Genomic DNA, 27,828 nt, shown 5'->3' on the forward strand with positions numbered 1-27,828 from the left:
TATTTTAAAAGTGATAATTAAAGAAAGAAACGCGAATTTTCTAATTATTACCATCATAAGTGAGTTAAGTAAACATTATCGTATTAGTCATCAAAAGTGAATTAACTTAACTTCATGCACAAAATTGTCACAACTCAAAAAGAATGGTTTTTAAAAAATATCTATTGTCAAAATTTTACAATATACTTTTTTGCTGATATTACTTGATTAGTTAATAATTTTCTGTTAAATTCTTTGAAAAGTAATTAATGGAAAAATTAATTTTTTAAGTTGTGTTATTTTGAAAGCGAAGGCGCGATTGCGCATTAGATATAACAAATTATAAGTGATAATTAATATTTTGAATTCGAAAATTTATCTATAGTTCTTTACTTAAATTCTGAATTATTAAACGTTTTGATTCAAATATACACTGAATTTTTTTTCGAATCATTAATTGTTTCTTCTATAAACTAAAATTCTTTCTAATATTTTCAAATAAAAGTATGCTCATTTATATTTGTTTAATAATTACTCAATCATAATCGAAGAATAATCGACTGTTTTTCTACGACCGCTTCTATTGTAGAGAGAGAGACCCCGGATTAGAGATATTGAATAAAAACGACAGCGATAGTTCTTCTAAAGAATTTATTTGTTTTTAGATCGAATAACAGTAATAACTATTTTTTTTGCGCTTCCTTACTCGATGCACTGTAATTGTCTTACCTCAAGAGCTACGGTAGTTGTAGCGGAAATATAGCTACTATTTATAACATCATTGATGGAACTAGATGCTGGCTATGTTCCGATATACACTGCCAATACTGAAAAATTGTTCCATTATTATCACGTACGGTGTTGCGACAGCATCTAGAAATCATATTGCATCAATAACGTCATAAATGGTAGCCTTATTGTCACTGGAACTACTGCAACTCTTGAGATGAGGCAGTTACGATGCAGTATGACATCGAATAAAGAAGAGCAAAAGTAATTAGATCTAGAAACACAAATAAGTTCTTTGCAAAAACTACAATTGTTCAAAATCTCTAATGTTATTAAGTATGTTAACATTTAAATTTAGTGCATTTTATCCATTGTGTTTATTGTTATAAATTTACTGCGCGATATTGCAATGCCGCGCCGTTTTCGAAAAACGACTACAGTGCAGTTAGCAGTACCAAGGTAATTTCGGAACGGCTGTGGTAATTATGATTATTGTAATGTCATAATGGTTGCACTGCTAGTAAAAAAGGAACATACCTGCTATTGCAGCATACTGCATAATAACGGAACAATTTTTCATATGACTCGGGTATGTTAAGTTAGCACCCCAACTATAGTACTTAGGAGTTCTGATTAGAGTTCCCACTTCCTTTTGACGAGACGAAGAGTTCCCTATAGTTAATAACAAGAGTTCCGCTCAATAAATCCATTCGTTTGTGTCTACTGTGTATAAGACTAACTAGCTAGAAATCGATATTTCGAAAATCAATAAATGGCAAAGGAAGTCAATTCCGGTCAACGAGTCTTTTAAAAATTAATAAAAAAATAATAGCGTTTTATCTGAGTTCCGTGCGACCATGTGACACTCGGTAGTGTAATTTGATTTTCTTTACATTAGTATTTTATAATAAAAATGTAATGTTTTCTAATTAAATGGTATCGATCCTTTTAAATAAATGATACGTTTGAATGTGAACAGCGAATATAGTGTTTTAAAATACATCTAAAAAAATTAATTTTTTCAGAAAAAAGGAAACACTATGGTTTAACTTAACAGAAAATGATTGACTTGAATCGAATAGTATCAGTAAAAGAATAAACTCTTAGAAATATGATCAAATGTTATTTTCATCATTTTGTTTCATCCTAAAAACCCAATTTTTTTAATTGTGCTGATAAATTGTTATTTTACGTAATTATAATAAATACGGAATAATTCATCAAAAGTAGTATAACTCGAAATACAGGATCGAGTAATAACTCGTTACTTGTAACGCCGTTGCTGTTTTCGTTACCTTTTTCCAATAACGATCGTTACTTTTTTCTATTTGTAACGGTAATGGTAACATTACATTTCTACAACAGAAGTAATAAAATCAGTCGTTATTTCAATCCCTTATTATCTTTATAATTATTCAATAGAGATTGCATGATTTTTAATTGGTTAGAAATATTTTATAATAGAATATCGAAAAATGTTTTATACTTCATATCTTAGGCTGTATTTCATAGTCATTGCCATTACTGAAAATTTATAGTACCTACATATAAGTAATGTGATCTATACATTTTCAGTTTATTTTTATTATTGCCAGTGAATAGATATTGGAATGCACTCTTAATAATGACAATAATGTTCAAAAATATGTTTAATAAAACTTGCGCGTATAAATTGTGCAATTTAATTTCCTAAAAAGGTTAAAGATAAGCATATATTAAAAAATAAGAATATTAACGTAAAGAATTATTAAAGATTTATTAGAGATAAATTTAATATAAAGAAACGCTTACTGTAAGAATAGCTTAGAATTTTTAATATTAACATCGATATTTTTATAATTAAGTATTGATTATTAAATATTGCAATTTTTTAATTAAATATTTTACTTACAAAAAATAACGAAAAAATTATATATCGTTGTTTTCTAAGTAACGATTACGGTAACGTATTACTTTATGAAGTAAGTTTCCAACCCTATCAAAATATCACCAACAGTTTCTATCTATATAGATCAACTAAATAAAACTATTTCTTCTTGAAACTTCGATCACTAAAACTGTGTCTTAACTTTAAATGTTCTCTTTAGAAGAGAGAGACTCTACTTTTTATTTACAAAAACAACACAAATATATCACTCTTGTAGAAGATAATATGATCTCTCTGAAAACCTCGAGAACGACAAGTGCTATTTGGCGGATGGATTGTGAAGTTAAATTAGTTTACTTTTGATGATGGATAGAGTAATTTTTGCCTAACTCATTCATGATAATAACTAGAAAATCACATTTTTTAGTCGTGTCACTTTTGAAGTAAAGGAAAGCCATGTGTGTAGTACACACATTCTTAATTTTTATTCCTTTACACCTGGACGCAATACATGTGTACATACACGTTAGTAATAAACAAGAACAAAAGAAGCGAAGACAATAGTAGAAGAAAAATTAAAATGCATCTGATAGTTTTCGTCAAATAGAGCAGCTAGGTACTTAAAAACTCTTATTATTTGTTGAATAATTTATAATTTTTTAACAACCATGCGACCATGCGGTCATACCATAGATCCGACATCGTCTCAATATCTCATGAAGTACCGTCACCGTCGATGACATTTTTATCAACTGCGACCATTCCGTCGTCGACTACGAGCCCTTAAATGCATACGATATCTATGAGGACGTCACTCTTTATATACGAAGAGTCATAAAAAAAAGGGGAGAACAACCGATGTCCCGTGCGTTACCGCCTCGCCGGACGGATTAAAGACATAAAGATAGTAAAACGTGCCGCGCGCGTTAATAATAAAAAGCCATTGCGCGTTGATCGAAGCCCGATAGGCGCGTCACCGCAGCAAAATATACGACCATGTAAAAGTGAAATTCCCTGCCAGCCGGTGCGGCGCGCGGCGAGTCGACGCGTATCGCACACGCTGTCTGTTTTCTCGTTACAACGCCAGAGCCATTGTGGCACCGACGGGCATGTGTTATCCCGTCTGTTCATCTTGCACCTCGACACGGGCAACTGTACGCCTACCGTGTCCATAAAATTGGAAAGAAGAATACACCGCGTGCAACGAGAAAAAAAAGTCTAGAACTCATCTTTTTCTGTTTCTACTGCGCTTTGTTTTCCTCCCGTTTTCTTTTTCACAATTTCTCGAGTCTTATATATTTTGATGAGAGTTTTACATATGCCTTAACTCGCAGACATATACTTGCGTATGCGAAAAGTACTGATTTTATGTAGAGGTGGAATAAAAGAGAGTTCCTGTTGAAAAACTTCTTTTCTCAAGTCATTTTAGCGTGACTCTTAACAAACTCATTACAAAGTAAATTTGTCGGAAATATTTATAAGGAAGTAAACATATGTTGCATCTTTAATAAAGATTAATTTTTCTTACTTAAAGAAATCAAAGAGTGCGTTTATTTAAAGGAGTCACCTGGAAATTCAGTTTTTATGTCATATTGTATATCTTTTAGATTATTTTTTCTACGATTATTATATCTCTTAAATTATTTTCTATGCGCGAGATTGCTTAACGCACTGAAAGATTAACTATTTCTCTCACTCGTTTCTTCCAGCTCTGCATATCTCTCATATTTTTAATCTATCTGACGGAAACGTCTTATGCGCGCCAACATATACGCGCGTTAAGAGCATACGCGAGTTTCTCGTTTCTTCTCATCCGTCGGGTTTTCCCTTTAATGCACCCTTCTAATCCGTCCTGACCTTTTTTCACCTTTTATCCACTTTCATACGGCGCTTATCCTCCACGGTATACTTTTTCGTAATTATTTTAACTTACAGTCCCGCGAACGTAACTGCTCTGGCCGGCTTCTCTCTCGCTGGCGAGAATTTTTGTTTCGTTTCCGTAACGCGTTTCATCCGCGCGATACAACGCGAGTATATTGCTAGAGAGACGCAACGAGTTCCTGCCGTATTAATTTGACCTCTTCCATGACTGTTGCCGCCTATATTCTCGCTGTTACATATACCCGGTATATTGAAAGCAATTTCACAACGTTTTCCTATTTCGTATATTAAAAAGTGCCTTGAAAGTATAAACAGTATGATCTTTTTGCGAATAAATTTACAAGGGAAAAACAAATGGATATTTGGTTTTTAAACTCGATACACAAAGCAGTGGCAGTATAAGTTACTCGATTTTTTCTTCATATGCGTACTACTCTGGAACGCCATCCGTCTTTGCCACTTTTTATACTCTATTCGCCCCATTTACCTTCCTGATAATCTAACGATTGATTGCACGATTTAATCTACCGGACAGTAGTTCGTATTAGTTATGCCGCATCAGCGCTGTATCTGTTCAACGTTATCGGTAATATCGTTATTTTAAATTTGAAGATTATCTTATTTAAGCTGTTATTATTTATATGCACTCTTGTTCTCGGTTAATCCCGAGAGCATTTTAAAGTCAGATTTCGTTGATTTATATAATTTGAACATATTATATCGAAAATAAAATAATACAATATAATTTTATAAAATTAACGTAGAAATCACTAGTAAGTAATGTTCATTATTTATATACATATGTATATAAACATTTGCAGAAGTTGGATTCTCGTTGTATTTGTTCAGGATTGCCTTCAAAATTAGAATTTACAGACCAAAAACTCCAGATATTTCGCTTGAAATCTTAGACATAAATAAAAATGCGTATAGATTAGTAAAATTGATCAGAATAATAAATAAATAATTATTTTACATTTAATTATTCATCAGTGGTACTAAATTTAATGCAAGAAATTGATCACATAATTAAGTCGATTATTCTCTTCAAATTCATCCAACTATAATTGGTCAATTTCTTACAGCTTAAAGATTATTACACCTAATTGTAAATCAGAACTAACGTGGGAAAAGAGTTAAAGTAAAAAAGTATTTATATGATTTCCTAAATTCTTCCCCCTCCTCGGACGTCCCCGAAAACGCCCTAAAAAAAAAGAACGGATGGCAATTCTATGTATTTGTTACAACCTTTTACAATATTATAGTTACTATATTATATCGCTTTCTTATTTCAAAAGTGACAAACTCAAAAGAATGATTTTCGAATTATTGTTATGAATGCGCTTCGAAATGCGTATGAAGCGCATGTTATATCATTTGTCACTGTTGCTCGCTGAATAATAGAGAAGAATGCATTCAGTTATTGGGTATATTCTTTTACATCTTTTCGTCCGATCAGAATTTTAGATCTATAGAAGAATGCATCAATAGGAGCGAGCGCTCACTCAGCTATATTGAGTCTACTGAACGCAGCCATTGATACATCATGCGCATTTCGGAAAGCACCCTATATGAGTGAGATTAGTAAACATCACAACCCAAGAAAGGTGTTTTTCTTTTAAGAGTTATGAAATAAAAATAACGGAAATGACATTTGATCACGTAAAGATTTTTTTGTTGTATCATACTTGATTAGTCAATAGTTTTCTGTTAAGAGTTCAAAGATGGTTTTTCCCCTCTACGAAACATCTAATTTTTTAAGTTGTAATAATCCTGAAATAAAGAAGCGATGTTTTGTTAAAAAAAATTTATCTCAATTTGTTGATGATTATACTTATCAAAGTCTAACTGACAAAGTTCACTTCTATATCTTGGCGTTTTAAAAATTGACGATCTCAAAGCTGCTAATTCTACGATCCAGCATTTGCTCTCGTGAGACAATTTCGTTTCTGCTCTTAGAATGCTTACCATTCCCACCTAATTTTCATCCATTATTTTTTATGTTCCCGCAAAGGGGAATGGACAAAGACCGAGAGCGGATAGAGACGGGCGTAGAGCGGTCACGCGAGCTGACGCCGACACAACGCGCTACCGCCGCCCGGCGCCAGCAGCGACGTCGCAGCGCGTTTTAATTGCGCCGACAGAAATTGCGTGTTACCGTGTTAACAGGCTGCTCCGCGCTACGAGAAATAAATTTACATTTTGTTGGTTCAGAGGTCGCGCCGACGCGGACGCGCGCGTTCGCTCGCTCGCGCATTCGTCGGACGATGCATCCGTGCTCATTCTCACCCTTCCGCAGGCCCTCCTCTCCTTCCTGTTCAACAGCCTGCAGCTCACAGCTGCGTACATTCTCCCCTTTGCACCACTGAGGCCACGGAGTCACTCTGCCGTCAGGTTGACGTCTACACGTTGATTTAACACGCGCATATGTACGTGTATATATACATATAGTATATCTCCAGGCCATTTCCCTCGGCTAACTGCGATTTCCATTGATTGTACGATAACGTATCAATTGTAACTGAGTCCACGTCTAAAAAGTCACGATGAGATTAAAAAAAATATATTTTAATATTTCTGTTATTTCAATTAACATTTTTAATTGTAAGAAATTATTTTTTGAAATGTCATTTTTACAAAATGCTGTTATCCTTATCTTATTCATTAGCTGAGGGAGAACGAAAACATTATTCGATTTTTTTACGAGTATTTTTCTATCTATATTACAATTTTTAATGAATAAGTTAGCTTTAAATATATTTTAGCAATCTTTATATTATATTATTGCTTTACATACGTATAACAAGCTTGATTTTTATATATGTACGCATTTATATTATATTATTTTGTAATACATATACAATATATATGTATATTTATTTGTTTGTTCAAGTAATAAAAATCAGAAAAGAGAGTATATAAATATTAAGGTATATTAATCGTCGGAAAATGTGCATTTGTCTAATAAAATTATAAATTCAATTTCAAACAACGGTGTTCAATACGTATTATACTTCAGTTGCTTAATTCTACTATGAAATAATCTTGTATTTTGCATGCTTTGGATTTGTCAGAAATAATATCACTCAAGTGGTAAAGTGTTCTGTGCAAACTGCACTTCTCTCTCTCTCTCTCTCTCTCTCTCTCTCTCTCTCTTCAAATAGTGCATAATAGCTCTGGAAGGATAATAACTATGAAAATATTAACCTTTATGTCTGAGAGATGATGTATATATAGGCGTAGTGTGTGCGTGCGCGCAACATGTAACTATGTTCCTGGGGCACTTCCTGCTGATCATTTAACGAGTTGAATATTCAACTACAAGCGAGCACGTAAGCAGAGAAATGATGGGCGGGCGTATCTTGATCGTGATAATTCTCAAGTAATTGCCGCTAGGATAATAATTAACACCGAAAGCGTAAGACGTATTTCGCACCTGTACATCGTGCCATCCGTTAATAATTAGCTTGCTGCCAGATTCCTGTATAGACACCACTATTATTATATTCCGCTATTATCTTTTTTAGTCTTCTATTTTTTACATTGATCAAAACCCACGAATTTGTTGCGTTTATCGTCTTATTATCTTTTTTATTCCAAATAAATCGATTTGAGTCTTTTCATATTTAATATTTCACTAATCAATACTTTACGAGATGTTAAATCAAATATTTTTTTACATTGATTCTAGCTTATGGAAATTTGGGCAGCATTCTCAGCGAGCAGGGACGAGTAGCCGAAGCGGAAGAAGCGTTTGTTCAAGCTCTTCGCTATCGACCGAACATGGCAGATGTGCACTATAACTTGTAAGTACCACACTCTAATTCTTCTTGTACGTTTACATTTGCACAATGACATAGGTGCATGATACATATAAACTGTATCATGCATCAGATATGTACATAGGTACCAAAATAATGAATTAGGGAAACTTGATGTAATAATTTAGTAATTATTGCATGCAATTAATTATTTTTTGAATCCGCGCCAAACGAAAAATTGCAAAAGGATATTTTTTTATTTCTGTGCAAAATATATTTTTAAAAAGTCCCAAGAAATTTTTTAACGGAAAAGTGTTTTAGAGAAGAAATCTCTTCTCATATGGTTTTAAGAAGCACACAGTGTCGAAAGCTATATATATATATATATATATATATATCAGCTTCAATGTAGATATATCTTTATAAGGGTAGATCGCGTCTCTTAAACCTCTTTTTATAAGCAGCATAGTCGTCTAAAAGTAGTCCGCTAAGTACGACTCGATGAAGCACGAATGTCGGTAAGAAGATTACCAACCGATTTCCATATTTGACCGATTAATTCCTTCCCGATTTTTCCGATCCGCCGCGATGCGGAATATATTTGCTCGCGCTAAGCCGATCCGGAAAGAGTACCCGCTGGAAAAGCACTGTTTACCGCTACAGTCATATATTGGGGAACGGCCATGAGCTTCTTAAGCACATAATATCGGTCAGCATGGTCCCGTGCTATCTCCTTTCTCACGACGCATCAACGACTTCGTACACGGCTTAGCAAGGGTGGCCCTGAGAGAACGGCTGAAAGTCCTCGGGGTCCTTCGATCGACGCTCATCATCTTTCGACGCTCCACCTACTGAAGGTGGGAAAGGACGTGGAAGCCTGTCAAGCCGTTGAGTCGATAAGCCTGCCTACCCTCTGCACGCTTCTGATAAGCCGGCTACGTGGCGCATAGTATGTGCCACGTACTTGCCCCATTATGTATCCATAGACGTCTTATTGTTAGTATGGCACTCCTGCCAGCTAAATTGAACGATCGATAGGAAGCAGCGTATTAATCGATGGTGCATTATAGCGATTAGAAACGAAGTGATTTCGATGTAAAGCTGAATAATAAAAGCATTTTCTCGTAACATCAAGATGCAATAATACACACATGCAGGGTGTAACCAGGATTTTCTTAAGGTCACAGACAAGTTAGAATTGAGACTTTTGAACTCGCGGAGGAGAGATTTCTCGCATTGCATATGATGTTACTACGTTAGTTCAGTGGAGTTTGCGTTTGAAGACCGAAAAATCATTTCAGAGCGCAGTTTAAAGGATTACATACATAATATACAAATTCGCATTAAATTATTTAAACACCAAAGCTCTAATTTCAACCGTTGTGAATTCTACTTTTGTATCGAATTTTATTTTTTGACAAAAAAAATTTTAGATTTTTTATTTAATAATATTTTTTGTGGAATGTTATATGTGACACTTTATATGTAGCTTAGTACAATTATTTATTATTTACCTTAACTTAGGCAATTTGAAAAATATTTCCGGAACATACATGCAGCGTGTGAAATCATATTTACTTCGTTAAGTAATTACTATACACGCTACTTCAACGAACTGAACCAGCGTGCACTGTGGCTGCAAGCGGTTACAAGCAAATTCCGGTGAAACCGCTCGTCCGTTCAGATAAGCCACACCCGACGTTTGTCCCTTCGTGGCAGTGACGGTAATACCTCCCAGGCCTTCACAGAATCAGCTTTTAGAGTGAAATGAAGCGCGATGTAATTACCTATCACTAATCCCGTGACAAAGGTCGAAAAACTGCTAGTATCATCAAAATTTCATGATAATACATCTATCTATGATTTGAAATTAAGTATTGAAATTAAAAAACAACGTGAGAGAGGAATTGTAGAATATTCTACACTCAGAGAAAGAGACATAATGGAGATAGCAAAAACTATAAAAGTGACTGTATTCCTGGCGAAAATGGTTAGTAAGAAATTGTATGTATGTATATCACATATTTCTATAACTAGACTCATTATGATAGAAAGAGATGAACTTAATTTCCAAACTGGCCTTATTTTAGTTTACGTATGCTGTTCTGTCTGTGACTGTATCGCGTTAATTTATGTGATAACACTAACGTTATTATCCACGTGATGTGAAAGTGAATGAACGCAAATATGGTACTGTCTTCAAACATGGAGACAAGTCTATAGGAATCAGTAGTTTATATTTGTTTATGGATAATTTTAACAGTAATTATAATATTTATGAAGAATTTTAACGATAATTATATTGTTTATGAAGAATTTTATTGAATAATTATATCGTTCGAAAAAGCGCGTTACAAGTAGATATCTGGCAAACATCTGTTGACTGAACATTTTACAAACATTTAAAAAAGTATAATGGAAATATCGGAGACTATGTCATTGCTACACTTTATAAGAAACGTTTTAAAAATATTCGAAACTTTCAGTGTATATCAAAACAGACTCATAACATCTTTTAAACGTTACGTTCATAAGTAAGGACGCGCACTGCCAACAGATTACACAACAGAGTTGAACTTCTCTTCAGCAGAGTTAAGCTCGTGAATAAAAAACGTCTCATGCCCGTTTCTACTAATGTTGATTAACTTTAATCTTGGTTTTACTTACTTTTTATTTTCTTTTCTAATTCGTAGAACTGGAAAAAGATAAAGAGTAAGTTAAACCAAGGTTAAAATTTATCTACACCGATAGAAACAGGCACAAGATAGAAAATGGGATGAAAGTACAGCATAATAAAATTTTTCATTTCATGTTCTAGCAAAATGATTTTTTGGAAAGGTGTGGCCCAAATTAGGATTAAAGATGAAATTAAATGAGATGTATATTAGCTATGTTTTAATAGTATAATTTTTAGTTTTGATATTTCTAAAATCTTGGCGAAAATAGTAGTCGTCGATAATGTCATACCACCTTGTTTTTAGATTAATTTTTTATATAAAAGCTAAAAATAAAGCTTTAGAAACGTAAATACGAACGAGAAAATGTTTTCTGTCAGATGGTATAGCAGTTTTTATAATACTGCTTTTTATAATACTGTTTGGAATTTTGTTCTAAATGTTCCAAAATTTTGTTCTAAAATAAATAATTAATTTTTACGTGAGATAAGTAAAAAATGACTATCTGAACAAAATGTTCCTATTCTTTTTTTTTTTAGAAGTCACTATATGAAATATCTACAAATTAATGTATATACGAAAATTTATGGAATCCTTTTACTTTAACATAAAATATTTCTTGTTGATATTTGTAAATTTACTTTATGATATTTTGCAAAACGCAAACATGTAATACAACATTATTTTAGAGGAAAAGGGATTTTTTCATAAACACAGAAGTGCTTTTAGCTCCGATACTGCTATTTTAAACAAATAACGCGACAGTATATAAAGATTAGATTCGCTTATGGTTCGTTTTATAGATCGATGGTCAGTTTTCAATTTAACTCGTGACAGTACTGTGGTAGTTTATTAGAGTTTGCGTTGTAAATCTGAAAAAATTTTGATCACATTTAAAAATCTACATACGTAGTATATAAATTCACATAAAATTATATATTAGAAGCATCCAAGATCCAGCTTGACCATTACGGCATATTCTTATCGGTATTTAATATTACCAATAATATCCTACTTACTGTTATTTTAACTAGTCAATTTGTAAAAAAAAAGCGTAAGAATTTTATTTTCACATTTATAGAATTGATTTTTAGTTGATTTTATGTAGAAACATCTAAAACAAGTCACAAATATATAATATGATTTAATATATAATATATTAAAATATATAATGGATTAATAAAAAAGTATCGTATTACATCAACATGAGGGAAACTTGATAGGATAAAACAGAACGTTTTCGTCCATTCGCGATAGTGTTTAAGTTTATGAAGAGCATATACTGAACATTTGAAGATCATGCTTGTACTCTCAAGAAATAATCATGATTGTATGAAGTAGTTGTAAACATCACTGTAAAGAGATATTGCTTGATGTTGTAAATTTTATACTACTTAAGATTGAAACTGATAGAATAGCCCTGCCACACCTTGTATATTTATTGCAGAGTCAGAACAAAAGTTCGTAGCGATTTTTGCTAGGGATTTTTATATGTAGAATTAATATATTTGAAGTTGAATATAATCTGTGATTTATTCAATTGTGTACATGAAAAATGTTTTAGCTGTACAGTATCAGTTAAAGTATACCTAGCTAAAATAAAACCCTTATTTTTCTCTACTATTTTTTCTACGTAAGAATTATGAAAAAAATTTAAACTAATAAAAAAATTGTGCTCAAATTTTACACAAACACAAACGTAATAGAATAATCTACGAAATTTTTTATATTTTGGGTAATATACTTTGAGTTGTGACACATATGTCTGTAATTCTATATATAAAATTTGTATTTATTACTTTTATAATAGGTATGTTTTCTCTAAATTTAATTAGCAAACGTAAAAAATATCTTTCTATGTTATTGGAAGTAAAATCACAATCTCATAAATCGTATGCTTTCCATTATGTGTTTCTTCCATTCTATATGTACTCTTTCATGAAGCGAATTCTCTGCAAAATATGACGGGCCATTTAATCACCTTCCGGTTATTATCCCTTCCGATGATACACCGCGCACAATTATCACCTGACGTACGTTATCGATACGAATCAATAGTCCGGGAAATTTCCGTTACGTCCTTCCATCATTATTTGTGAAAGAAAAAAGTGGTTAATAAGAAAGCGACGTATATATCGCATTCGTTCGCTCGCTCACCACGTTCTCGTCTCCGTTTTACTTTCTTTCGCGGAAATTTACGAGCAGATCAGATATATCGCAGGATATTACAACCTGGATGCTATGAAGAAAATATAAAGTCTACTCCGTGTTTCATGATTTTCTCAGATAAATTCCCATTTTACTTATTATGTTTTATATATATCACTATTTTATATGTATATATATATATATATATATATATATATATGTATATTGTATAAAATAGGAACACACACACATAATCTTTCGTTTACGAAAAAAAAAATAAACCAAGAATTATCCTGCTTTTGATGATCGATCGATGCTTGCTCGACGATTTCGTTTGTTCGCAACGATTGACGATTTTGTGCCTACAGCTTCTCTTTTGCTGAGGTCAACCTTAAGGAGACTGGATGACAGGCCCGGGTAGCAGCGACGGATGTTGATTTATTAAAACCCCGGCGTGATCGTAAGTCATCCATCAGCGGCTGCCGGTGAATGGAAAATTGATTAGTCTTCGCCACGTGTTAGGAAAACCGTGAGGGGGCAAAAAGCTTTTCCCCGAGCGGGATATCCAAAGAATACATCGTAATTATGTATTACTCTGTTACTCCTGTCGGCAGGTCGATACTTAATTAACCGCACCTTCCCCTTGCCCTCTCATTGTTACAACAACGTGATGGTTTGATAATTCTCTCTGACGAAGACTCGGCGCGCGTAAAACGCTAGGGAAAAAAACGCGTCACAAAACAACGGGCGAACAGGGTAAGCGGGATAATTAATAATTGTAGCGAAGCCACATAGTTTCCGTTAATCGTGCAAATATATAATAAAACAGCGCTTGTAGCTGTATATTATAGATAATATGTAATGTACCATAAATATAAAAGATACTGACTACACACGACTGGCCAATTGTTTTTCTTAGGCCCAATTGCACCAACGTGATTTCGATTTTAAGCGAGACTTAAACTGTTTCTGTCTCTCTTTCAACTTTAATACAAAATAGAGTTTTAAGTCTCGCTTAATGTGTGCTTGATTAAAAAATCAAGTAATGTTGGTGCAACCGGATTTTAAACATTTAAGTCTCAAGTAAAATGGACAAGATAAAATGCTTATAATCCGTATTAAGTAGTAAAGACTGTTAAAACTATTTTCAGACGTTAAGGCAATAATCTTGCTTAGTAATTACCTAAATTACTTTATGCCACTGAAATAGTTAACTAAATTAGCCTACAACGTTGGTAGACGGAAGTTGATTCTCGGCGCAGTGGTCGTTCAGCGGAAAATGGAATTGGTTGATTCGAGACGGGAATTGACACCAAGTCAAAGGAGGACCCTCCCCCTACTCTCTCTCTCTCTCTCTCTCTCTCTCTCTTGCTCTCTTGCTCAACGCTTAATTGTCGTCGTTGCGATGCCTGAGGCACCTCGAAACCGTAGAAGCAGACAGGTACGCTCCGTTATATGACGTGACGCATTGACGCGCAAAATGGTACGAGGATGCGGATGCAGAGAGAGAGGGGGAAGAGAGAGAGAGAGAGAGAGAGAGAGAGAGAGAGAGAGAGAGAGAGAGAGAGAGAAAAGGGGAGAACAGAGCCACGTCAAAGACTCTGACAAATGCGTCATTGCGTAGCCGAATAGGCTTTCTGCACGCATCGCACGGCAAACAGTCAATTGCGCCACAAAGAAAATTAACTCAACTAATTAACTGATTATTTTAATGACAGTCAAAGAGTCGCACCGAAGAAGCTTGCTAATTGCGCCGCGTTTCGCTGCACCCCGGGCGAAGACAATGAACGCAGTTGGCAGGGATATTCGTGTCCGACCGTGTTTTCATACAGCTTTCATAGCGCGGTTACAGTCGAGTCTGTTTTTCGATGCCGCACGGTCGTAACTGCACCGTTGGACGGAGCAATGGTATAAATCATATTCTCCTCGTTTTCAGGAATAAAACGGTTTGTGAGAGCGCTTGCTGGAAAATACGGCTACTTTATCGCAATACGTTTTTCTACGCTTTAAAGAGAAAGGTTGAAAATTTCACGGTATCCAGAGATATCACATGTTATGCTATCTGAAATATACATATGGCTGACTAATTATTAATTCGCATCACTATTTTGCATAGCGACTCGATTATTTCACAAATTGACTTTTCCCCATCCAAAAATATATACCCAAAATAACAGTTATGAAATAGCGCAACACAAATTGTAAATTTACAATCATGAACAAATTTTGCTTGTGCAAGTTAAGAATAAATATTTCACGATGATCGCGGAACATAAACGTGTGTTCTAAAATATGTTTTGATCACCACTTGAACGAATAAATCGTAATAAATGCAATGTTGTTTCGTTTACTATAATGACACTACAAAGTAGATATGTATCACAATTTTGAAACTCGTTAAATGAACAAGAAAAAAAAAGTGACTAACAATTTAACTTGTGATATTATTGCGGTAGTTTATTAGTGTTGCGTTTCAAGTCTGAAAAAATTTCGGCGCATAATTGAAGAATTACGTACGTAGTATATAAATTCACACGCAATTATTTAGAAGCAAAATATGGTTATTTTGTTACTCACATGAAACTATTATAAGCTAAATTAATATTTGTTTTACAATTGATCAGAGCGTATGCACAGGCTGATACTATATATTATAGAATAAAACAATGTACAATCTCTCGCTAAATAAATGAAAGTGTGTTAAATGATTTAAAGATCCTTGAAATTACACGTTATAAAGCATGAATATTATTAGCGAACATTTCACGTGTTCAAATGTATGGATTAATTCTATACAGTTAATTCTCTCTGAAGTGCGTTAAGAAAATATTTTTGTTATAATGAAAATAGTCGTATTTTCATTGCATCAGTCCGTTGTAGTATTTTATCGTATCAAAGATATGATAAAAGATATATTTGCAAAACTGCTTTTTGTGGTTGACGGTTGGTTTCAAAAACATCGTAATGTACGATGCAAAATAATCCGGATTAACATCGGCTTGTATCGAAAACATTATGGATAGACTCCAGAACCCTTCTATCGGTCAAGAGACCATAATGTAATAGGCTTTGCCACGAATATTCATAAAGTTAAGCCAAAAAATCGATAAATATTTTATAATCCACATACAAATCAATCGTAAAAACAATAGGGAAGGAAATTTCAGAATTTTACTTCGCGATCAAGAAAGCTTTACTCTAATTTCTAATTTTTTGCACATGTAGAAAATAGAAGAACACGCGAGGAAACGTTCTCTCAAAATAATTTCTAGGAAAAATAGTCAGAGCATTTGAGAAAGTAATAATAATGATTTTCACTTTCCTTTTTCTTTCTTCTTTCTTTCTAAAAAATAACTAACTTTTCTGTTAAAATTCTTATGGGTCCGATTTTTCATACGCTAGTTAACTTGTATTAACTTGTTAAACCTTACCTGTTGTTGCACCTAATGGGCTTAATTTATGACATCATTATAGACGGAGTCTATTAGAAATTGAAACGACAGGTCGAGTCGAATTATAAGTTAATCAGTCAAATAAAAAACTGGGCCTTAGACTATTTCGTTCTTTCATTAATATAAGATTCGATACAATACTGTATAAAAAAATGTCCAATGCTACATACGTGGACACTCTAGTGTATCGCTCCATTTAATCCGAAACATGACCGTTTAATGCTACATTGTATCCATTGAATATACGAAGCTTGCGTTCACAAGCGACGCAACGCGAAGCGAGAATCCGAGCAGCACAGCCGTCTAATGCTGAACGCGAGAATGTGAAGCGGCGTAAGCCGGAGGATTCCGCTAACGGAATACCTATCTTACGCGAAAGCGATCCTCGCGAGTCGCTGTGCGAGCTGCAAGACGAGTAGGTAGACGGGTTAGTTAGGTTGATGCGAGGGTGCGGAAGACGGGCCTGGTGAATTGAATGGGAAATTGATGGGCTTCGCCCTGTCGGTCGTGTACGCGGCAGCGCGCGCGCACATCCGCCATAGACCTCCTGGAATCCGTTGTCCTGGCAATGTATACAGGCTGTACCTGCAACCGACCATTCGCGCGATCCTCCTCTTCCTCCTCCTCCTCCTCCTTCTCCGTTTCGCCCAGCTTTCGGCCTTGCTACTATGTATGCTCCTCGCGTCGCATCTCCCGTTGCGTATGAGAGATATAAAGGCTGACTCACGCTCTGATAGAAATATATTAATGGAGTTTATCCTGACCATCTGTAGCTGTACCATGAATCATGAAGGCATAAGGATAGATCGACGATGTGTCCCTTTTGAGTTTGGTGGATATAAATATGGTATAATAAGTAAACACTTCTATTCTTCTATTTTATTGTTATTGGAAAATATTTCTTTTCATATCGTTAGAATATTTTTTAATAAACTTTATATTATTGTAAATAATAATATTTTTATTAAAGAGAGAATACTTTAACGATGTTATTCAACTGTGTACTTACATAGTGATGATAATCTATATATATGTATACCTATAGTGAACTCCGACATTAGATCCTCATCAAAGGAAACATTGACATTAACTTGTGCCGTTAAGCGTGAATCGGCCTTAAACCTGTATCCGGTAGGATGTTTGTCCGCACCGCGCCGGCCGCTTGAATATGTATCGTCCCGACGGCGCTTTGATTGTGCACCCTCGCCGTATTTGCATGCGGGCTAGTTTCCGTGCCGACTGGTCAGAAGACGCAACAGCGTGCCGCGCGTGAAGGCATAGCGAGCGTCGTCACCCTGCGGCTATTTATGCGCCCCGGACACTGACGAGTGTCCAGTGTGGTGGTATCGCATGTCCGTTTCTCTCCGCGCGTTTTTCACGAGTTACGAGTTACGATCTTTACTGCGTGGCTTAGTCGTAACGAAGGGAATTTAATCCGTCTCTCAAGCGAGATGAGAATTACGCACGAGAGAGAAACCAGGGGAAGTGATAGCTATGTTCAAGTACGCGGAATTATGACCGGTTCGTTGAAAAGGGAGATGTTCTCGCGCGCCTGTTTGACTATCAAAGAAACTTGTCGTTGGAGACGTACAAAAGAATTTGCGATCTATTCGTTGAAAAATGTATCCAGTCTCGCCAGTTGGACTATCTAGCAAAGTCGTAGTTGGAAATGTAAAAAAGAATCGCTGAGCTCACGGTCTGTGTCGCAAGAAATTGAAAAGAAATACCCACTCTTTGCTGACGATTTTATCAATTATTAATAGTTTCTTAATCTTTTTCTATTGTTGCGATGTTTCAAATAAATTATCTGAAATAAAAAATAAAAGATTCAAAATAATGGATTTAATATGGCGAATAGCAAAAATCTGATAAAATATTAGATTTTTAATTTTGTTTTATTTGAAGCTCATTAATGCTACATAAACACTTACTATACTGATTTTGAAATTGATTTTCAAACTCTAATTATGAACTCTGTAACAATAGATCCTTCTCCCCAATTGTTGGAAGTTTCGGTAGTACTCTTTTGAAATTCGATGTTTTCAGACTACATTTAAATTCAATGTGTGTGTGCGTGCGCACGCGCGTGTGAGTGTATGTGTAATATCAAGAATAAAAGTTTTTATGATCAGATTATTTTTTCTTTAATTTATAAGTTTTAGGATCCTAAGGCTAAAATCGAATTCAATAACTCCGAAACCCTTAGAAAAGTCTCTTTTAAATTACTTTATTAGAAAGTTCCCACGCATCCACAAAGGATAAAATAGAAAATTTTATCTAATAATATATATATATATATATTTAATAGGCATTTGCAAATGCAAAATAGGTATTACAAACTTATCATAGACACTGTTATACAAACTGTTATATTTATTATACCTATATTATTATACATACACTACATTCGTGTTCTTAATTCTACATTACTCGCGTGAGGTGGTCTGACGTCTCAACATATAAACGCAGTTTACGTTAAATGCAAGAATGTGTGTGTATACTTTCATATATTTAGCAAATGTATAAGGCAAGAATGTCCTACAGGATAACCCACACAAGAGTAGTGAAAGATTAATTAACATTTTCTTTATTCTAAAGCCTGAGACATAATTGAAAAACACAGGTAATAGAAATGGGGAGCAACAAATCTCAAACTGATCAGAAACCATGTATTTTAGAATATACGGTTTCTGATAGATTGAGATCTGTAATTTCCTGTGTTCCTATTGCCTGTATTTTTCTATTGTGTATTAGGCTTTAAGGTAACCGCGTGACGTAAGCTCAGAGATAGGTAAATCGAAGGACACAAACTCATCACCCCGTATACACCCGTATTCTCCCGTACATTTCCCGCAAAATGGGCGAGAGGCCCAGATGCATCCGTGCTCTTGTCTCCATCCTCACATACATGCGGGGGACCATACCTTTACCATACTGAACTATCTACCTGAACTTTAACCGCTCGTGCCGGCGGTTAGTACAGAGGTATTATCTCAGGCTCCCGTCTGTGTTATCAGATACTACCTCGTTGGTGGTGCCGCCGCGTTGTAACCGGACTATCCCGTTTCCCATCGTTCCGGAAACATGGCGAAAGAAAGGCTATCAAGAGAAGCTTACTCGAACACACAAAAATCCGAGATGTCTGAAAGAAATCTAAAAGATCTGCAAACGACTGAGAATTTTATGAACGAGTTTTGGACGTCTTTTAAACGTTGCAACTTGGAGATAGCTGTCTATTTCCGAAGAAATCTATGACGTCGATTCCGACGTTTTCTTCTCTATTAGATAAAGTTTAACTGAAATGGCTGTGCTTAACCTAGAGGGTTTTCAGCTTTTCCGGCTGACATATTTTCTTGCGAATTATAGAGGCGCGCGCCAGTTTTACCAGCGTATTTACGTTTGTCTCTCATAAACATCGGCTGAATGTACGAGTACAGACAAAACCCATTTACCTGTCAGTCCAATTCTACGCTGCTGAATACGATGAAGAGACACGTATTAGAGGCACATCGAAGTCTCATAAACATACTGCCACGCGGGCAATTATCACACACCAGACGTATCGCATATTAGCGACAGTTGTGCGCGTATATCAAGTTGCACGTCGCGTTAGGAATGGTGCGGTGAAGCGATGTTCACGTCTTGGAAGCCTTGAGGCTGAAGAAAATGCTCAGAACTGTCTGGAATATCGATGAGCTTGAAATGTAATCGTGGAGAAAAGATAGATTTAAAAATCTTTTATAGTACACGATATGCATAGTAAGGTCAATACATCTTGACTGAATATTGTTCAATTCACGAAAAAATATTACGATAATTTTAACACAAATAAGCGAGGAAATAAATCTTTAAACAATATATAATTTTATTATCTTCATGTGCGGTATATCTTTTGGAGTTGTTCAACATATTCCATGGGCAGGATTCATTGAATCACTTTGCTTCTTTGTAATCAATAATATTTTTTTCTTTGATTACGAAGTACATTTTCATATTTGTGAAATACATATATTAAGGACTTATAAGTACTTAATTACTGTGTGAGTCAGATAAACATGCAACGTTTTCTATTATATTTCTGTAAAGATTTATAATAATTGGAATAAGAATTGTCTGAATAACTAGCTCTGCTCTGGTCTAATAAAAAGTAAAAAAAATTTAGTCTTTATATAAATTACAAACTATATGTTAGAAAATATTTAAAAAATAGCTTTATGATTTTTCTTTCTATAAATACATTATATATGTCACAACGATCTTTCTACTTCGATCCCGTCGTCGTATCGAAGAGCCGTCAAAATAGCGAAGAGAAAGGTTCGCCTGTTAGTACAAATTGAGAGAATACGCGTATCTTCGAAAGCCGCCGCGTCCCGATATCTTTGATCAGGAAAGTTCCGCACTTCTGTCGGCTTTATTGACTTCGAAACGGGCAGGAAAGATCGTCGGAGCGGACCGGACGATTTTTCTTCGTGACTGCAGCGCGGAAGAGCTGCACACAGCCGGGCGCGCGTTCGCGTTGCGTCTTTGACCGATTAAGCGACCGCCGGGGTCACTCGACGTTTCAACTTCGGAACAAGTATCGACATCGAGAGATTGGCGAAGAAGCTACGGCTAAGAAGACATCGTCGAAAGAACCCTTCTCTATAGCGGATCTCGACTTCGACCGCAGAAACGAAAGCCACTCCCAAGAGCGTCCAGAAGATCAAGAAACAATGCAACTTACGAACCGATGAAGCGAGTTATCGATCAGACAAAGAATCGAAGTATGGAGCCGAAAATTTAAAGAATACACCTTTTCGATAACATCGTGTCTCGAGTACGGTCAATTATACCGCTAGACAAGGTAGATAATATAAAATAAACAATACAACAGTTAGAAGAAAGATTTTATTGACTCGTAACTGGGGTGACCCTGGGATATTTTCCTAATTTTTAAATAATGTAATAATTTGAAATAATTTTATGTTTTACTTCTTACTTTTTACAGTTTTGTTTTATTTATATAGGTTAATTATCATATCTACTATATTATCATACTTTATTTATGCTAAGTTCAAATGTTGCACAATCTTTTACTTAATTGAAAATTTTAAAACTTTCCTAAAACTAATAATAAAAATTATGTTTTAGTGTCAAAAAATATGTGTTCTTGTATTAACGATTCAGCTACTACACTCTATAGGGTGTTCTGTTCAGAAGTATTAATAGTATAATAAGAGAAAAACTTATTATATGTATGTATATATATACACACACACACACACAAAGTACTAGTTTTAATGACAAAAAAATGTGGATATCTGTATAAAGAACAGCTCTGAAATTTTGTTTATAAACCTAAATTATAAATCCAACAATTTTTGACGTACAACGCATACAGAAGTTAATTACCTACTTTTCTTGTATTTGGTGTATTCAGTAGCGCAACCGTTCACTTAACTTAAATAGCAATTGAATGTGATTGGTACTTACTTACCTTTAGATCCAACCAGTCACATTAAATTGCTACCTAACTACTTAGTGAGCGGTTGCGCTACTGGATGCACCTCTTTCAATCGCCGTATAAATGTCTAATCAGAAATTGTTTTGTATGCTATCGCTTGCAGAATTGGAAATGCATTGTATTAGTATCACGGACTTAAATTCCATAAACGATTGCGTGAAAAATACCTTGTGCTATAGTATTCACATGGCGACATTAAAGCTTCTCCAGTGTGAGAGGAAGATAATTTTTTAACATGCGGTACGAAACTTGCTGAGTTTATAAGTTTATAAAAAGAATGTATACTACTCTTTACACTGGCACCTACATTTTATCATTAAAATTAGTACTTTATATAAATTTTAGTATGTACAAATTTTTGTTTTATGTTTTATATCTAATAAAGTTTAACATCATCATAATCAATTTAATAATTTACACAATTGGTATTATTTTAAAGAGATCTTAACGTATTGAAAATCTGTAAATAAATTTCTTATAAATTGTAAAAGTTTTATGAAGCGACCTCTCAATTACTAATATATGAATTTACATATCAATTATCGCATAGGTCAATATCAATTTGCATCGATATTTTTGTAGTATTACTAAATTTTTATCATTCAAAAAAAGTGACGAAACAGATAGTAGGTCAGTAATTAGAGAAATGTTTGAGAATGTCGACGAACTTGCCTATTCCATGAATCATCGCACAGTCCGTTCGCGATAGTTTGATACATTAATCCGTTAAGTTGGAGAATTTATCGAGCTGAAACTTGGTTTAATCTCGGTCCAATGTAAACGCAAGACACTCGCACCGTGCTTGCTGTAATGTACACCGAGACGGATACACCGCCGGAGGCGAGGTAGCGAAGACGACGGAAGTAAAGTTGAGCTATGGTACGGCGAGTAAAGGATGGCAGTAAGAACGGAGAAGGCATGGAGAGAAAGAGAAGAAAATAAAGAGAGAAAGAGAAAAAGGGCGAGGGGGAGAGAGAGAGAGAGAGAGAGAGAGAGAGAGAGAGAGAGAGAGATGAAAGGCGGACCATTTAAGAGACCTTAAAAGCGACAAGGCACGAACTGTCCTGGGGAGTTATCTCTACCGTCTTGGAGCGAAGCTGTAGGTTCGTCAAGGTAAACCAAGTCCATGAATTAATTAGTCGGCAAACGACAGCGCGCTTGTTGGCCGTAACGGAGGCTACTTTAGGGCAGGAAAGGGCCGTAGCTCTTACTCGGCAGGGTAACACACACGAGCGCAGACACCCACCGGCTTGAGTGGGTAGAGGTGTAATAAGAGCTCTCCAGTGTGATGCCGGAAAAAAAAAGCGTGATTTCCTACTCTCGCGTGATTTAATAAGTTCTTATCAGGTGATTTGCATTTCGCCAGAATACAGGCTAATGAATTGTTGATAGTTAATCAGTAATTATGGGAACAAAGCACGATATATAACAAGAATTAAACCTTCCGGCTGTCACGATCTCACGACGTATTTGATATAATCTGTCGTTAAGTCAATAAATTCCAATAATTTCAGGAATATGTATGTTCCATCATGATAATGTATGATAACAGTAATATAATTAACTAATCAGGTGAGATTTGATAATGTCAGCTGTAATACTCGCATAGACAGCAGCTTAATTACGGATTATCTTGTTTAAGTGAACGTTATGTGAACGAATGTAAATTATATAAAGTATTTAAATTTTTTATATTTTTAAGAAAATATTAAAATCTGTACGTTTAAATATTTTCTATTTTTCTCGCGTTGTTTCTTTTTTTCTGGAAATCAATCATGTAATTTTCTTTGTACAGAAACGTGAAAAGTGAAAATTGTGTGTGTGTGTGTGTGTGTGTGTGTGTGTTCGCGCGTAACTTGTATACATAACAATTTTCACTTTTTATGTTCCGCTCTAAAGAAAATTTTAGTACATAATTGATATCATAATGTTATCGATATCAGAATGAAGCCCGATCGACATAAGATCCAAACGCAGATCGTAGGTCGTAAGTGAAACATATTTTAAATTGTAATAGGTCACGGACATAATACATAGGACTCAGGACGCAGGACGCGAAAGTTGAAGTTCATCCAACTTCCTGCGTCCTGCATTCTGATTTCCGCAACCTATTATAATTAAATATTATAATTAAATATAATACGTTAGGTTAGCTTCTAGTCTTGCAACCTACGACCCGCGCCCTGTGTCATGTATAGATCGGGCTTTACATCATATAAAAATCGCCATTAAAGCAAACAAAAGTAAAAAGGATACAAACTTATACGCAAACGAAACGACGCGACGTTGTAAAAAATGCTGAATTTTTGAGAATAATATGACGTGATAACGATGTCAAGTCGGAATAACGGCGAAAGATAACGGAAGTGGATAAAGAGACGAAAGATGCATAAAGCACAATGGGAGTATGTGAATTCGCAAACATGGGATGGTGAAAAGAAGAAAGAATAAGGTAGAGAAAGCACTTATTGGAGCTCCGACATCTCTTAGGATCGACTGAGTAGTGAATAATACAGAGCTGTATGTAAAGTATGTATCCGCTCTTCGTCGTACTGATAGTATCCGATCCCTCGACGCTCCTTGAGGAAGAGAGAGAGAGAGAGAGAGAGAGAGAGAGAGAGATGGAAAAAAAGATACATAAAAATGAATCTGAGGGATAAAAATAGAAGGCGAGAAGTAATCTGGATACGAAAGGACTAAGGGCATGCGTAAGAGTGAGAGATAGTGGCCGGGCGTGTATACCTCCTGCCAGATCCCAGCATGAAACTTTTCGAGAGCTGATGGCACTCCGGGGAATCACGCACGCACAGGGCGATCCCCTCCGGAAGATCCTCATAATATTTCTTGAAACCCTTCAAATTTCTGCGGGGAAGATTTCTCCGAGCTGCGCCGTGCGCGCTCGTCTGTGTAACGAGTTTCCAACGGCGGCGAAAATTTACGACACGGCCGAATCGCGAGAGTTCGACGTCTTCTTCCTCGAGTCGCGAAATTGGATCATAATCAAGAGAAAGCTGATTACCCGTACGGCCAGATTTCAGGGAAACTTGTGGCGCAATACGATCGTTTGATACAGATCCCTCGTGAGATTCGCGAGATAATGAGCTTTATAAGATTTATACAAGTACTATTAGGCTTTAAAGTAAATATTCGCAATAGAGAAAATTTGAAAAATTGTTTGCTGTTTTGGCGTATTAAGGAATATTTACATATAGAACAAAAAAATTATTGTCTTTTTTATTTCATGAAAAGGAAAAGAAACAATTTTCAATATATTTTTAAGAAAAAATTATTTTATTTTTCTCTAAAATATAAAATATGTACAGTATTACTAAAAAAAAAGCATAATTCTAAAATCTATGGCCAGTATAAATGTTTATTGTATCCAATTTCTTTCAAATTTAAAACGCTTTTTTAGTATCAAAACGAATCATGAAATCAGCTAACGCGTTAAATTTTAATTCAGTTAACACCACATCGAAAAACGCAAATGTTCCAAGCTTGTCAATGAAAAAACATGAGAGTTTCAAGATAGGGTTAGATCGTCGATACCCAACGGGCGAATGCTCGCACCAACGGGAAATCAAGTTGGGTGAGATAGAACTTAATGCATTCTCCGATACTCGTCAACGGTTCGTTCGATTCGCGGCCGAAATAACGCCGCATGGCAAACATCAGTGACAATTTGGTCGATGAACATATTATCTCGTATACACTGTACGCAACTCACCCTGCGAGACAATCGAACGATCAAATAATAGATCAAATAACGTGTGTTCCCCTAATCGGATACATAGACGATCCTGCCGCTCAATCTCCCTTTCTTGCTCTTTCTCTCTCTCTCTCTCTCTCTCATACACACACGTACACATGCAATTAACGTCAACCGAACGGTAACCGCTTTTCCTGTGTTCCCTATAATATCTCTGCGTTAGCTTCCCTTGGCTATCGCCAATCTAGAATGCGTCTGTAATTTCCTTTTGCTTGCTAAATTGCGCAATCCTGCGTTCTCCGTAAAAGACCCGCACGCTTACGCTGCGTCGGATCAAACGGAGCTGGTATTTGTAATATCTATCAATAGAGCAGCGATTTGCAATAGAGCTTTCTAGAGATAGATCGATATTGATGCTATTTTAATTGACTTAACAAGTATCTTGTACACACATTAAATAATATTACTGCGTTAACAGAAAAATAACGATTACTTTCTAAATCTAAATCAATGGATAATCGCTGACATCAATCCTAAGTATGCTACTGGTAATGAGTGAATGAAACGTGATATCCCTATAACTTATGTTAGCTAATCTTGCTTTAATATCTAGTATATAAATTCAATCTACTGGAAGACTGGAACCAACGCGTAAATATTAAATAGTATTTTGATTATAGGTATGTATAACGCTCAAACTTTCTTTTGCTTTTAGTTGAATTTCGTCGATTGCTAGTATATCACTGGATAATCAGTGATTATCTATCGATTTAAACACGGAAAGTAGCATTTTTGAGATAATGAAAAACAATCCACTTTTTACATTGACATTAATATATATAATTTTTTTAGAAAAATCTTTATACTCGTAGTTCTCTCTCAATTTATCAATAGAGAACAGAAGTATCATTTGTATTTTGATCATATTTGTAACAGTTGTTTATAAAAGAGAAATTTTTTTTAGTTATAGATATTGTGAAGAAATATCAGTATAGAAATAATTATAGAAAAATGTTCTATTTGGAATTATACCATTTTTCCTTAAAAGTAAAGGTAAGAGAGTATATTTAAACTGGTTTTATTGGCAGAAAAAATAATGAAAACTAAATAAAACGTTTTACAGAAGTAATTGTCCTGTATATTTAAGAAATGACATGAGATTGTTTCCAAGCCTTAGATTTAGAAATGTCACTTATTTTCAAATATGAGCAGTTGTTTTGGAAATGTGACATGAAAAATCACAACTCCGATAAGGAATAAAGTTAATGCTTTATTATATCAAAGTTGCAGTGGTCGAATTTAGAAAACTCATGACAGTTTCAAAGAACATATTATAACTGAAAGTATAACATAGAAAGAAAGTAAAGTTATGCATATTCATTGTTCTAATTAAAACGATGTTCCAATTGAGAATTGTAAATGCTCTGCTGGAAAGTTGCAGAAAATGTTGAGACGTGTCACTTTTCAACGCAATATGCTATCTTTAGTTGTGCAAGTGCGAATTATGTAATATGAGTTTGGTGTGGAACTTTCCATTCATTTTGGGTGCGGTCGAGGTGCCGTTACTAATACTTTGAAAAGCATTTTTCGATTGGTCAATTAGTGAAATTCTTTCTTTCGATTGATCAATTATTTGCCTCGTAACATTCATAGTGGCAATTCGACCGCACCCTTTATGTCATATCGCATAACGCACGATCGAGCTAATCATTCACAACATGGTAACGATATTGTTTCAGTATTTCAACGCATATTCTAATTATATTACACGCTCAGCATACAGTCTGTACATCGGTATTCGCGATAAACCGTAACGAATCACCTGATACGAGAGCGGAACGCACTTTCCAATGGGCGGCCGACCAGCCGTCGATCGCAATCGCGCATCCGCACCCGTTTGCAGCAGATACATCCGATTAAAGTACGATTATAATTCCCGGCTGCCCTCTAAATCGAACCTTCGCGCGCACGTTACCCTTCCTGCTCCCTGCGGATCACCATGAGGCATTGCCTATGGCCAATCTCACGTACGGAATACCGCGCGCCCGTTCACCACTATGGCGTTCAATAATGCACGCGATGGCAATGCAGCCGTTATATCTACCCTTCCCGCCTCTCTCTCTC

General features: G+C 35.2%; 1 protein-coding gene across 2 annotated transcripts in view; it reads left to right on the plus strand.

The window, feature by feature from the left end:
• The window catches only part of Tmtc2 (Transmembrane O-mannosyltransferase targeting cadherins 2), a 303,001-nt gene that overhangs the window by 172,656 nt on the left and 102,517 nt on the right, over positions 1-27,828 (plus strand). For both annotated transcript variants that reach the window (XM_018539267.1, XM_018539268.1), the window contains exon 5: positions 8,148-8,262. In XM_018539267.1, coding sequence (XP_018394769.1) covers positions 8,148-8,262 — 115 coding nt within the window. The remainder of the gene's footprint in view (positions 1-8,147; positions 8,263-27,828) is intronic.

This window comes from Cyphomyrmex costatus, unplaced genomic scaffold (assembly GCF_001594065.2).
Source record: "Cyphomyrmex costatus isolate MS0001 unplaced genomic scaffold, Ccosl1.0 scaffold21, whole genome shotgun sequence".
In the NCBI taxonomy this organism is placed as follows: Eukaryota; Metazoa; Arthropoda; class Insecta; order Hymenoptera; family Formicidae; genus Cyphomyrmex; species Cyphomyrmex costatus.